Source organism: Pseudorasbora parva, chromosome 25 (genome assembly GCF_024679245.1).
Source record: "Pseudorasbora parva isolate DD20220531a chromosome 25, ASM2467924v1, whole genome shotgun sequence".
Classification (NCBI taxonomy): domain Eukaryota; kingdom Metazoa; phylum Chordata; class Actinopteri; order Cypriniformes; family Gobionidae; genus Pseudorasbora; species Pseudorasbora parva.
In genome coordinates this window covers 9,040,860-9,053,934 of record NC_090196.1, presented here as the reverse complement: position 1 = coordinate 9,053,934, position 13,075 = coordinate 9,040,860, and the positions used below count along the sequence as shown (strand labels likewise).

The window sequence follows — 13,075 nt, the reverse complement described above, 5'->3', positions numbered from 1 at the left end:
CAGCTACAATGAAAACGGAACTACATTGTTTTTTTAAATGTGATTCTAACATTCTCAATTGATGACGATAAATAGGCAGACAATAAAACTGCAGCACACTTATAGTAAGCAAAATATTAATTTATGTGTAATACAATTAACAAAAAAAATTCTGGTGTGAATGGGCCTCTTATGTGTAACAACAATCCTAATGGACTGATGCGTTATATGACTCACTGTTTTTTGAACTTTCCCGCCATGGCACTTTCTCAGGAGAATGCTATTAAAGATGATTCGGTCCACAGGACAGGAGTTGGCATTCTGAAAAGAAAAAAAAGTGTGACATTACTATTTATGAACCAGAGTTATTATAGTTAACTAAAGGGGGTCGCACACCGGAGGAGAAGCTCAGCGCCATGCCACTACTTTAAAATTCGAACACATTGTTTTCAATGAGTCTACACACACCGGTGGCGGCATCCGGCGCCTGTCCGCGGCGACTCGGGAGTTTGGTTAAAATCCTGCCACGCCACAGAGCGCCATTACAAGTTTTTATATTAAATTAATATTATACTTCCCTCAAATTGTCAATGTACATACTGATTTCACCCTGTGCGACAGCTCTTCTGTCAGAAGTCAATTCAAAACTGAGCTCACGCGTATCTAATGTGCGCATCTGGTGTGAGATACCTCACGCTGTGCGACGCTGAGCTTCGCATCTGTAGTGCGACCCCCTTATGACTAAAACCATATAACACATTGTTGTTACTTGAAATAAAATAAATCTTAACTAAAAATAAAGAAAAACACTTTTTTCAGCTAGTTGCTAGGGTAATTTTGATGTGTTTAACTTTTTGATGTCTTTAACTAAAAATAAAAACACCAATAACATGTTTAACACCAAATGTTAAACACACAAAAAATGAATGTAAACAAATCAAAATTAATTCATAAAATGAAAAAATATATAAAAACTATGATAGTATGTTAATGATCATCAGGGTCCATTAGTGACTCAACTTAAAGGCAAAATATGTAGTTGGATGACTGGAGGTCACCTACTTCAAAACAAAGGCATAGCTTGATGACGGCGAGATTCATGTGAGATGACGTCTTTACCTCACAGCCGGTGGAAAAGAATCGGGACGGGCAGAAATTATGATTATGGATGAGATTATTAACGTTACTGTACTATGAAGCAGAGCAGGAATGAGTGTTATGGGAGCTGAATGAGGTCACTGGAGAGACTGCTAATCAGAAACGAGCGGAACACGGCTCTACAGCAGTGGAGCTTTTCTTCTGCCAGTCGCCACTTCCGCTTCTTCTGCTCATGCGCATGTGGGGTAATGCAGCACCAACTATCAATTAAAAACATTTCACCGTGTTAATAATTATGTTCTAACGCTACTATATTAACCTTGGTAAAACATGGTACTCGTGTTAAATCAAGAAAACGAGACGAAGGGCTCTAGTATAACAATCCGTTCTCTGTTAATGAATTTCTCCAAAACAGTTGCTCAACTGTGTAATAAAACACAATATATTAAAGTGTATTTGGTGTTTCTGTAAATCGAGGGTAACGTGGGTATGTCGTTATTACATAAAAGGGATAGTTCACCCAAAAATGAAAATTCTGCCATCATTTACTCACCTTCATGTTGTTCCAAACCTGTATGAGTTTCTTTCTTCTGCTGAACACAGATTTAAGAAATAAGAAGATATTTTGAAGAATGTTTGTAACCAAGCAGATAGAACAACCATTCACTAACATAGTAGGGGAAAAAATATGGTACTATGTAGTTTATCACTATGGTAGTGAATGGGTGTTCTATCTGCTTTGTCACAAACATTCTTCAAAATATCTTCTTTTGTGTTCAGGAACAACATGAGGGTGAGTAAATGATGACAACATTTTTATTTTTGGGTGAACTATCCCTTTAATAGGCGACGCACAGACGCGGTCCGTGTCCTGGTTAAAATTACTTATTTCTCTGACTTTAAACATTCTTGGAAACATCAAACAAAATTAATAACAACAAAAATAATATTGTTCTAGTGCTTATTTTAGGATATTTTAATTTTTTTAAAAATCGTACATACAGTGAGGAAAATAAGTATTTGAACACCCTGCCATTTTGCAAGTTTTCCCACTTAGAAATCATGGAGGGGTCTGAAATTGTCATCGTAGGTGCATGTCCACTGTGAGAGACATAATCTAAAAAACAAAATCCAGAAATCAAAATGTATGATTTTTTTTAACTATTTTTTTTTGTATGATACAGCTGCAAATAAGTATTTGAACACCTGTCTATCAGCTAGAATTCTGACCCTCAAAGACCTGTTAAGGCTACAACATACTCCGCAAGAACAGAGAAAAAAGTTCTCGCTCCCAGGGCTGCTATTACGTCATTTTGTTCTCGCAGCCCTGGTTTGGGAGTTCTTGCAGCTTGTTCTCGACACATTGCCTGAGCAGAACTTTTTTCTTGCGGGTGTCCGAGAACTATTGTGTGATTGGTCATACATTTAAAGTGGGCGTGGTTAATGCGGAGAAACGCAGATGATCGGCACCTGCTTTTCTCGTTAAGTATGGAATGTACTGGCCATAACGAACTTAGTTCTTGCCACCTCGAGAAAACGAACAAATATCTTTGTTCTTGCAGAGTATGTTCCAAGCTTTAGTCTGCCTTTAAAATGTCCACCTCCGCTCCATCCTAAATTAGATGCACCTGTTTGAGGTCGTTAGCTGCAAAGACACCTGTCCACCCCATACAATTAGTAAGAATCTAACATCTAACATGGCCAAGACCAAAGAGCTGTCCAAAGACACTAGAGACAAATTTGTACACCTCCACAAGTGTGTACATCCCTCCTGCAGTGTGTGCGAACCTGGTGAAAAACTACAGGAAACATTTGATCTCTGTAATTGCAAACAAAGGCTACTGTACCAAATATTATTGATTTTCTCAGGTGTTCAAATACTTATTTGCAGCTGTATCATACAAATAAATAGTTTAAAAAATCATACATTGTGATTTCTGGATTTTTTGGGGGGATTATGTCTCTCACAGTGGAGATGCACCTACGATGACAATTTCAGACCCCTCCATGATTTCTAAGTGGGAGAACTTGCAAAATAGCAGGGTGTTCAAATATTTATTTTCCTCACTGTATGTGTACATGGTCTGCTACAATGCTTAGGTAGGTGGTATGTGTCAAAGTAACATCCATGGATGGCAGGAACCAATGATTCCCAGCAGAACATTGCCCAAAGCATCACACTGCCTTCTTCCTATAGGGCATCCTGGTGCCATGTGTTCCCCAGGAAAGCCACGCTCACGCAACTGGCCATCCACATGATGTAGAAGAAAACGTGATTCATCAGACTAGGCCATGTTCTTCCATTGCTCCGTGGTCCAGTTCTGATGCTCACGTGCCCACTGTTGGCTCTTTCAGTGGTGGACAGGGGTCCGCATGGGCGCCCTGACTGGTCTGCAGCTATGCAGCCCCATACACAACAAACTGTATACTGACACCTTTCTATCAGAACCAGCATTAACTTCTTGAGCATACATATTGTGCCTATTAACCTATATTGATTTTATGATGCGTTTTATTTTTCAGTACAAACACAGGGTTCCAGCACAGTGGGTGCTTGGACCCCTAATAAAAGAACACTGTTATGAACCATATTGCAGCAACCATAAAGTTGTTTCACCTGTATTTGCATATTGTGAATAACGCTAAATAACTGTAACTGACAAAATACGGACAAGATCGTTATGTATGGGTGACATAAAGGGTTGTCCATCTCACCTTTGACCATTCCAGAATGCAGTCCAGACAGAAGTAGTGTTCGCAAGCCTCCGGTGTGGCCACGGGCTGCTCGTGGAATGAGTTCAGGCAGATGGGGCATTTCTCAGAGTCCTCATCTGAGCTCAGGCCAGCAGCATCCACAAGAGCATTCCCTACAGCTCCTTCCAGGACGTTCCCAGGGTCCTCATCTGATGATACAGGTACAAAGCCTGAGTGTTTTTCCTCCTGAGTTTGTTTGAGGATGGTGTGGTCGGTCTTATCATATGCATATTTTAGGGCAAAACGTAAACACATCACTCCCAACGATTGAAGTGCCACATGATCTGACATCTGCTGGAAAGCACTTTCATAAGACTGATATTATATTGTATGGATAGATATGCTTTTGGTTAGATTAGTTTTATTAGCATTCATAAAATGTAATCAACAATAAACGGAAGTTGTAATCGTCTTTTTTTCTGTATTGTGATGCTTATCCAAGTAAAATGGCTTCTAATAAGAGAAGAAAATGTATTGTGTAAACTGGATTGTTGTTGTTTGCTAATTGTTGAAACCTCATGTGATTGACAGGTTGCTGGAGAGAAGGGATTATTGTTGCATCCCTTAAAATTGGTCATTGTCAAGGGAAGGGGCAGGTAATGGTATAGATTGAAGATTACCAGGGCACATACATTTTTTTCAAAATATTGATGTGTATATGGGTAATTTAAAAAAAAAATAATAATTAAGGGGCATTTAATATTTCCCCCCATTAATTAATTTCCAGAGGCTTTTTTTTCTTTTCTAAGGGAAATGTTTATAATTCCCTTATTAAAGCTTAAGACTGAGGTATGTGTGTATGTGTGTGTGTGTGTGGGGGGGGGGGGGGGGGGCTTCATTTGTAGCCTTTAAGTTGCTTTATGGTTTTTTTTTTTTAGTCCTGTAATTTCTGTTATTACAGTTAACTATGCAAAGTGATATGGAACTGTAATGTGGTCAACAGAGCTGCCTGGAATTACGTTCGCTGTGCGTTTCCCAGAAAGTAATTGCACACCACAGAACGTTCATCAGCCAATCAGATTCAAGCATTCAAAGGCCCCGTAGTATCATTTGTAATAAACACTGCCATATTCCATAAAAAATAAGAATGGATTGAAACTTTAACACTTAAAATGTAAATAAATCAAAGACATTATTCTGACAGTTGATTAAATAAATATTACAGAAGGTCAATATACGGTTAATGCAGTTTCTATTTTTCAATAATTAACTTGTTAAATTGACAAGCATAAAAAAGTCAATGCAAAGGCATGTTAAAGTTTAATCTTACTTTCACTTTCACCCTCATCATCTTCCTCCTCCTCTCCATCAAGGACATCCTCCTCTTCATCATCATCTTCCTCACTGCCCGTTTCTCCTTCCTCTGATTCCCCCTCATCTTCTGAGTTGTCCTCTGAGTTGGAATGAAATGCAGGAACAGGTCACGTAAAGTAAAAGTTTTTTTTTTTTTTTTTAAAGCAATCCTGAACTATAAAGCCTAGTGTATCAAATTTCACAAATTTCTAAGGTCTCTAAATGTATCAACATGACCAAAACTTTGCTGGAAAAACCTGTTGTACATGCAACAAATGCTCTTCTTGCTCTGATCTGCGATGCAGCATGTCATCACATTGGAAAAGTCACGTGTGACGTAGTTGGAATGGATGGACCTTAAAACTGTTGGACCCCATTGAAGTCCACAATATGGAGAAAAATCCTGGAATGTTTTCCTCAAAAACCTTAATATCTTTTTCGACTAAGAAATTTTAATTCTGAAATGAACTAAATCCTTTAAATTGGCCTATGATTTACTCACCCTCAAGTCATCCAAGGTGTATATGATTTTCTTCTTCTTTTAGACGAACACAATTGGAGTTATATTAAAAAAAATGTCCTGGCTCTTTCAAGCTTTATAATTGCAGTAAATGGCTGTTTCTGTAAAAAAAAAAAAAAGTGGATATATCCATTATAAAAGTGCTCCACACGGCTCCAGGTTATTAATAATGGCCTTCTTAAGCGAAGCAATGCTTTTGTGTAAGAAAAATATCAGGAACAGCCATTCACTGCCATTATAAAGCTTGGAAGAGCCAGGACATTTTTAAATATATAACTTCAATTGTGTTCGTCTGAAAGAAGAAAGTCATATTCACCTAGGGTGGCTTGAGGGTGAGTAGCCTGGGAAAACCTAGACAACTTCAAACAAACTTAGATTTGCTCTGCAAGTAGTCTGGCAAAGCGTTCATTCAAAACCATTTCTAATCCATCGAATTTGCGGCACCAATCAGAAACATTGGGGCGGGCTTTAAACGATGATGACAGCAGCGCAGTGTCGGTGAAGCAGGATGCCGCTGTGGAATATCACTTGTTCGAATCAGTTATCACGTCTGTTTTAAGTGATTTAAACTTTTCCTTTCGTTAAAAACCCGAGCAAAGAACAAAGTTGGGCTCCCAGATGTGGATTACACCGGCTACTTTAATTAGAAGGATGGGGAGTGTGATCATGTGCACAACATAACACAGCCGCTCTGGATCTGGCCTTTCTGTGCTTATTTCCTCACACTAGATTTGGTAATCATGTAAATAATTGCAAATAAATAACTAGCGTAACTATGCTCAAGTCTTAGTATGTTCTAACACATCTGAAACGACTGAATTTGAATAAAGTTTGAATAAGTTTGAAAAGTGATATAATTTTCCAAGGACTCATTATTTTATTTTCAAAATATTGCAAATCCCGTACTAATCGCAATACAAATGACTTACAACGGGGGCAAATGCGATCAAAGCTTGATGTTTTCTGTTCGACCGTCAATCCAAGATGTTTCAGTCGGTCTGAGATGCTATTAGGTTTTCCAAATTTTGCAAAAATGTTGATGGAGTGGCGGTGGACACCAGCCATTATCATATTTCTTTTACAACAACGGTAAAATTCGTCAGAAGCAACTGCAACATCTTCCTCGAAATCCCAAACAAAGAATTTTTGTCTCAGATGTTTCTCCGTCACTCTGCATAGGCTACGTCATTCTCGGTTGGTGATGCCCCTTTGGAAATGATTTGTCTATGAAGCTTTGCCAGACCATAACTTAGTTACTACTGAGAATGGTCTGGTTTTCACTAGGCTAGAGGGTGAGTAAATCGTGATTTTCATTTTTGGGTGAACTATCCCACAACACATTAGGATTCCATGTGTTGTTCACAAGACCACTAACCGTCATCAGAGATGATGGACATGACCGGTCTTTTTCCTTTTCCATGGGAGACGTTCCTGTTTATCAGCTCATCCTGGCTGTCCTCCTCATCCATGGTTAAGCTCTGATATAATCTAGATATATTTCAGCAATTAACCTGTGGGGAAAATGCGCATTATACAACATGAACATCCATTCCAAATGTGGCCAAAATTAAAAGTGTCAAACAGAATTAAGAAAAATCCAATAAACCAGACTGACTATCTTTATCATCACAGATATAGTTGATCAAACACCCAGAGAATAGATCAGTGTAACGTTACTCATTTTAAAAGACACGAACTATTAGTTTAGATTTTCACGATAAGCTAACAAGTCCGCTTGATTTTGTAGTTTTGAAACAGATGGTTCAAAATGACATAACTCTCAATGCTTCTGCTATACGGAACAATGTTATTGACTCGATGCTAACGGCTAACATCAAGCCAGCTAATAAAAACATTTACCTGCTTCGTTTTAACGACACATTTATAATAAGGTTGTAAACATGGCAAATAATCAATGCAAAACACCAAAAGTCATTTAATTTTGTGAAAGTGAGCCTTGAGCACTTGCACTATAGCTAATGCTAAAGCTAACACGCTATCTGTGTTTCTTGTCCTTAAGTCTAAATTTAACTCATCAGCTATTTTTGTTATGTACTATCCAGGCCATATACAGCAGCTTTTATATGCGGCAAATGTCTCATTTATTGAATTCACCGGGGAGGTTATAATATCGAGTATTTGTACCTACCCTGTAAGGTTGTGTAAGACATTATTTGTGTTTTGAAGTCCACACGGCGTTTGTCTTTTTGACGCTACCGGCTGGAGAAATTACGAATCCTACTATGGCAAGGACTTGCTCATGAATATTAATAAAAGTTCCCATTGTCCGAGTGTGGGCGCTAGTAAGCTGGCAAATTTAACGATAAATAGTTTACCTACTTGGGTGAACGTTTTGGCTTAAATTCAGCATGACTGGATTAATGTTAATGAATTTCAACTGTAGAAGACAATGACAGGTGCCCACACCTTTGTTTTTAAAGTTTTGTTTAGCCTTCTCTATAATTTCATAAAATATAATTTAGATATTTACAGCATTTTTTTCATCAACGTTTCTGATCAATATGCATTAACTGGATAGGGTTGTTGTCCCTATTAATTTATTCGTTCATGTTATTAAATCATTTGCATGATTTACTTTATTTAGACAAAGCAGTATGAGCATGAAAAATGCGTTGGCGTTCTTTTGTCAAAAAACAAACAAACAAAGAAAAAAAAACCTTCCCCCAAGATTCTTTTGAGGTGGGGGACAAAACCTATGCCAAGTTTCTCGATGGAAAGCAATACAATACAATACAATACAATTTGCAAGAGAACAGGGGAAAAAAAGTAAGCGAATGCAAAATCAAAATTTAGATTTTTTAATAAATATATCCTCATTGTGAATCAAATTTTACCTCCCTAGGTCTACATTCGCTAATCAACTTTTTACTCATTTAATTGTTAATTTATTTGTAAAGCATATTATATTTAAAAGTCCACTGAAGTGCCTTGAAACTTAATCAATGTGTTGACATAATTTCCAAACAGGAAGATAGAGTGTGACCAGACTGTAAAAAAAGATGGATGATGCCCCTTCACTCATGAATATGTATAGGCCTACATGTAGGCTATATCTTGCACTGATTTGGGACCTGCATCTGCGCAGTAAACTCGGGACCAGAGCATGTGCAGTAGTGAGCATGTGTGCCATGTGTGGAACAAATTGAAATCAAATGTTTTCTAGCCGCTGTGTCAAGGCCCTATCCACACTTCCGCAGAATCGGTAAACATAGTTTACTTCAGAACAACTCATTATGTTGGTGTGAAATCAACAGTTATGGAAATGTAGAATTAAAAGTTGAAGCTCCAATCTCGAAAAATCCTATTTTCAGTTATCCGTACGCACTTTAGGTTAAAAAAATGCTCTTCAGAAACCTACGGGTGACGTCACAGACACAACATCCATTTTGTTTTTTTTGTTTTTTATAGTCTATGCTTGAAACATATACTATTGACATAATTTCCACTGAAACGGAAAAACAGGGCACAACTAGACCGTAAAATATATGCATATGACTATGTACAATCATGAATATGTATACATGTATATATCTTACGCTGATTTGAGACCTGCATCTGCGCAGTGATAAACTATGTTCCTTCTGTGAATTTCTTTGTCTGTCATTATGTATATTTTATTTCTCTATGAAAGTTTCTCACTAGTCCGGCAATGCGAGCCTCAACAACAACGTGACACTGATGCCAGAAATACACAATCCATTATCTATTGCTGAATGTAATAAAATCAGAAGAATTATTCTCGTGATATGATGGTGCCATTTGTGTACATTTGCATGAACCCATTTAAACTAGTTTGGAGGCTGGTCAACTGCCGTAGTTCGACTAGATTCTGTTGCTGCCATTCTCTCTGATGACGGCACAGTAACTAAAGTTTCTAAAATTCTGCGGTTTGTCCAATGATAACAGTCACTGATTCTGAATTTAATCTGAATCTAAATTTAAGACATTTTAAGACTTTTTTTTTTTTTTAAGGAAAACCTTATTTAAGACATTTTAAGACTTTTTAAGGACCCGCAGACACCCTGATACTTTTAGGTCGTAGGCAAATTGGGACACAGCATGTTTTGAATGCTTATATATTCTAAATGCAAATGTTGTCAATAATTTGGTTAGCACACCACCTTATAGATAACAGTAAGGCTAACATATTCATACTAAAAGCCAAGAGACTTGTATTTTGATGCCATGGGGACTTTAATATATAAATACTGTATTAAATATAATCATCTTTTTTTTTTTTTTTTTTTTATGAAACGCCCTGCCCTCCTTTATCTTCATTTCAAAATCCTCAATTTCACGTAACATTTTGTACAAGAAAAACAATTCTAAATTTGAGTTTTTAAAATGACTTTTCGCGCCATCTCTCTCTCTCTCTCTCTCTCTCTCTCTCTCTCTCTCTCTCTCTCTCTCTCTCTCTCTCACTCTCTCCCCCTTTCTCTCTCTCTCTCTCTCTCTGCATCCTTCGTACGTGCACTTCCACACTAGCTTCATGGCTTTACTATACACAGGCGAACAGAGCCCAACCACTTTCAACTCGCGGGTGAAGCTCTTTTTCTCAAAAACGCGTAAAAGCAATAAATAACTGTATCAGCTGAGTAATAGTGCATCAGAGTCCACTTACAAAATAAAAATGAAAAGTGTAGTGCATTAATTACTCTATTTATAACAGAAAAGCAGAAGCTAAGTGCGTCGAAAATGGTTTGTTCCTAAAGTACGACGTGCAAAACCGAACGCGCCGCACCCCGCTATAACACTCAGAAAATCCACCAAACCGGCTGATGGTCATAGCCACGCCCCTCTGACGCTGTAATTCGATAGTTTTATTTAATAGGCAGGCTTTCAGAGAAGGGATCGGTCGACTATTGGCTGACTGTCACGTTAATCACCTGCTGATTTGCATAAGCAGGTCAGGTTGCAGTTGCAGGGGAGTGGGCAGGGTTGGGATAGCTGAACTTCTGCGCTGGTTTAGTGTACTATCCTCAATTTAATACTTTATTTGAGAAATTATTTTCTTTGATGAGAATAGCTCTGGCTGCGTGTGATTGTGATTAAGGAATGTTGGATTTGTTCTTCTTCGAGTAATTAATGGGTTTATTGTGAAGTTGAGGTAAGTAAGTGTGGCTTTTAGCTCTAATTGTCTGTCAAAATAATATTTATCAGTTTATTTGAACGTGATTAAAAAGATAACCTTGATTAATTGTATCCTTTAATATTTAAGCTTTCTTGTTCCTGTAATATTGTTCTTTGTTGTATAGTGAATGTGATACATTGACATTATATTATCATTAATATTTTACCATCAGAAAAAAAAATTGAGACCTGTATTGACAAAACATGATTGAAAATGCTTTATTTATATTTACAAACATATTTAGGCGTTTCATCCAGAGGCCACATGGTCGAAGAATAGATTAGCCTATGTTAATTTATAACTCATAGCCTATGGTAATATAATTATAAGAAATATGTGTGTATGTAGAGTTACAGCATGATTGTTTATCTATATAAAGTGTATTATGTTTATTCAGAAATTTACACTGACTCCCCTGGTTTCCTGTGGCATCAGAACTTGTGATTTCTGAAAGCAGGTAAGCCACTGACTAACGCACATTGCGCCTATTCTCCAGTCCACTGTGCGTGTGACAGCGGCTAACCAGCTTTTGGATGTGTGCCTGACTTCAGCAGCCCTGGGAATGTCCCATTGGAGACTACTAAACGGATAGAGGCGGATACAGTCACGGGAGGGACACTTTTGGGTCTACGGTCCCTTTTTTGTTCCTGTAGCTCAATGGTAATGCACTGTGCATGAAACATGTGTGTTCGATTCCCATTAAATAAATGTACACATTGAATGCTCTGTTATCAACACAGTAAATGTAAGTTTTAAATGACATCAGTGTTGTGTCACAGCCGGTGCTCTACAGTATGTTCTCCCTACCGATTAAACTCATATCAAAGTTGTTTCTTTAGTAATTTTATGTGCAATAATGATGGTATATATTTTGGATGCAACCAGCAGCTCTGAGACTAAACTTCTGAACTTGTACAGTTATACAAGTCCAGTTACAGTAGCTGTGGGAGTGTCATAATGTCAGTTGAAACAACTTTGAATCATATTCAGACTGTGACCATCAATGTTATTTTCCATTCTTTATCATTAAACTTTTATTTTGTTCATGTTCAGTTTTTGCTTTGTTGGCATTTTCATGATATGTCACTATAATAATACATTTTATTTATAACTTTCTAAACAGGTACATTTTATACTCTATCACATTTTAAGCAAATATATAAAATAAATATGCATAATATTTTATTTTATATATTTTCAAAGTTATATATTTATAATATGTATTTTAGATTTTTATAAACAACAAACATTTGTAGTGAGATTTTTATGTGAGTAATGCATTGACACCAAAGGAGTTTTAACATCTAATAAAAGTACATTTAAAAATATTATTTTTATTGTTTATTGTTTTCATTATTATATTATGTTTATCACATTTATATAAAATTAATTATTATGTTGAGTGAGTAAAAAAAGTATGCTTTTAACAACAAAATATATTTTTCTTTATAATTTCCTAAATAAATAGGTAACTTTGTGGTGTGACCACTGATCTATAAATGTTCTGTATATATAGATCAGTGGGTGTGCCGCTAAGTTAACAAGTTGTTAATAGATATAAAATGGCTAATAATCTTTATCAAAGAATTTTCATTATTTCATATATTTATACTGTATATCTATCTATCTATCTATCTATCTATCTATCTATCTATCTATCTATCTATCTTATCTATCTATCTTATCTATATCTTCAAAATAGCAACAAATATTAGATTGTGATGATAATGTGCTAAAAGAGTAACACTAACCTAACTTTATGTTAAATTTGGTCAAAAAGGAATACATTGATGTCTTGAAAAGCACAAATTACACTTTATACATATGAATTTACGCAATTGATGGTTACTTTTTGGAGTTTGCGTTCCATGAAATGTAAATCCTGTCTCCAACATCAATAAAATTCCCTGATACTCAACTCTCAATAGCCATTTATAATGTTTAGCTGCATTAGGGAAATACTCTGTAATGACTGAAAAAACGTGACTGTCTCGTGTGATTCTGGCCCACTCATCACATATCAGAAACTTGATTTGATTGAATAACTTTTGAAACTGCCTTTCTGTTGTGATTAACCCCCCCTTGATGGATTGTATTAAAATGAAATGTCATTAATGGAAATCCATAAGCATAGCCACACCTTTCCTTGTCTTTATTCTATAGTTCCTGTAGACACCCATGTGAGGATTTGAGGCTTATCTCCCAGCATGGCTGACGGTTCCTTGATCTTATCCATATAATCCACTTTCATATAGTTATTCATGATATCAAAGCATCCA

General features: G+C 36.6%; 1 protein-coding gene and 1 long non-coding RNA gene across 4 annotated transcripts in view; one reads left to right on the top strand and one right to left on the bottom strand.

Moving 5' to 3' along the window:
* The window catches only part of phrf1 (PHD and ring finger domains 1), a 33,657-nt gene extending 25,734 nt beyond the window's left edge, over positions 1 to 7,923 (bottom strand). For all 3 annotated transcript variants that reach the window (XM_067435680.1, XM_067435682.1, XM_067435681.1), the window contains exons 1-5: positions 7,794 to 7,923; positions 7,020 to 7,155; positions 5,102 to 5,224; positions 3,793 to 3,980; positions 217 to 300 (exon numbers count right to left, since the gene is read on the bottom strand). In XM_067435680.1, coding sequence (XP_067291781.1) covers positions 217 to 300; positions 3,793 to 3,980; positions 5,102 to 5,224; positions 7,020 to 7,113 — 489 coding nt within the window. In that variant the 5' untranslated portion in view covers positions 7,114 to 7,155; positions 7,794 to 7,923. The remainder of the gene's footprint in view (positions 1 to 216; positions 301 to 3,792; positions 3,981 to 5,101; positions 5,225 to 7,019; positions 7,156 to 7,793) is intronic.
* Positions 7,924 to 10,618: 2,695 nt separating this feature from the next.
* On the top strand, positions 10,619 to 11,848 carry LOC137065083 (uncharacterized). The gene is made up of 2 exons (XR_010901587.1): positions 10,619 to 10,772; positions 11,194 to 11,848. It is a non-coding gene; the product is annotated as an uncharacterized lncRNA (long non-coding RNA).
* Positions 11,849 to 13,075: the final 1,227 nt, after the last annotated feature.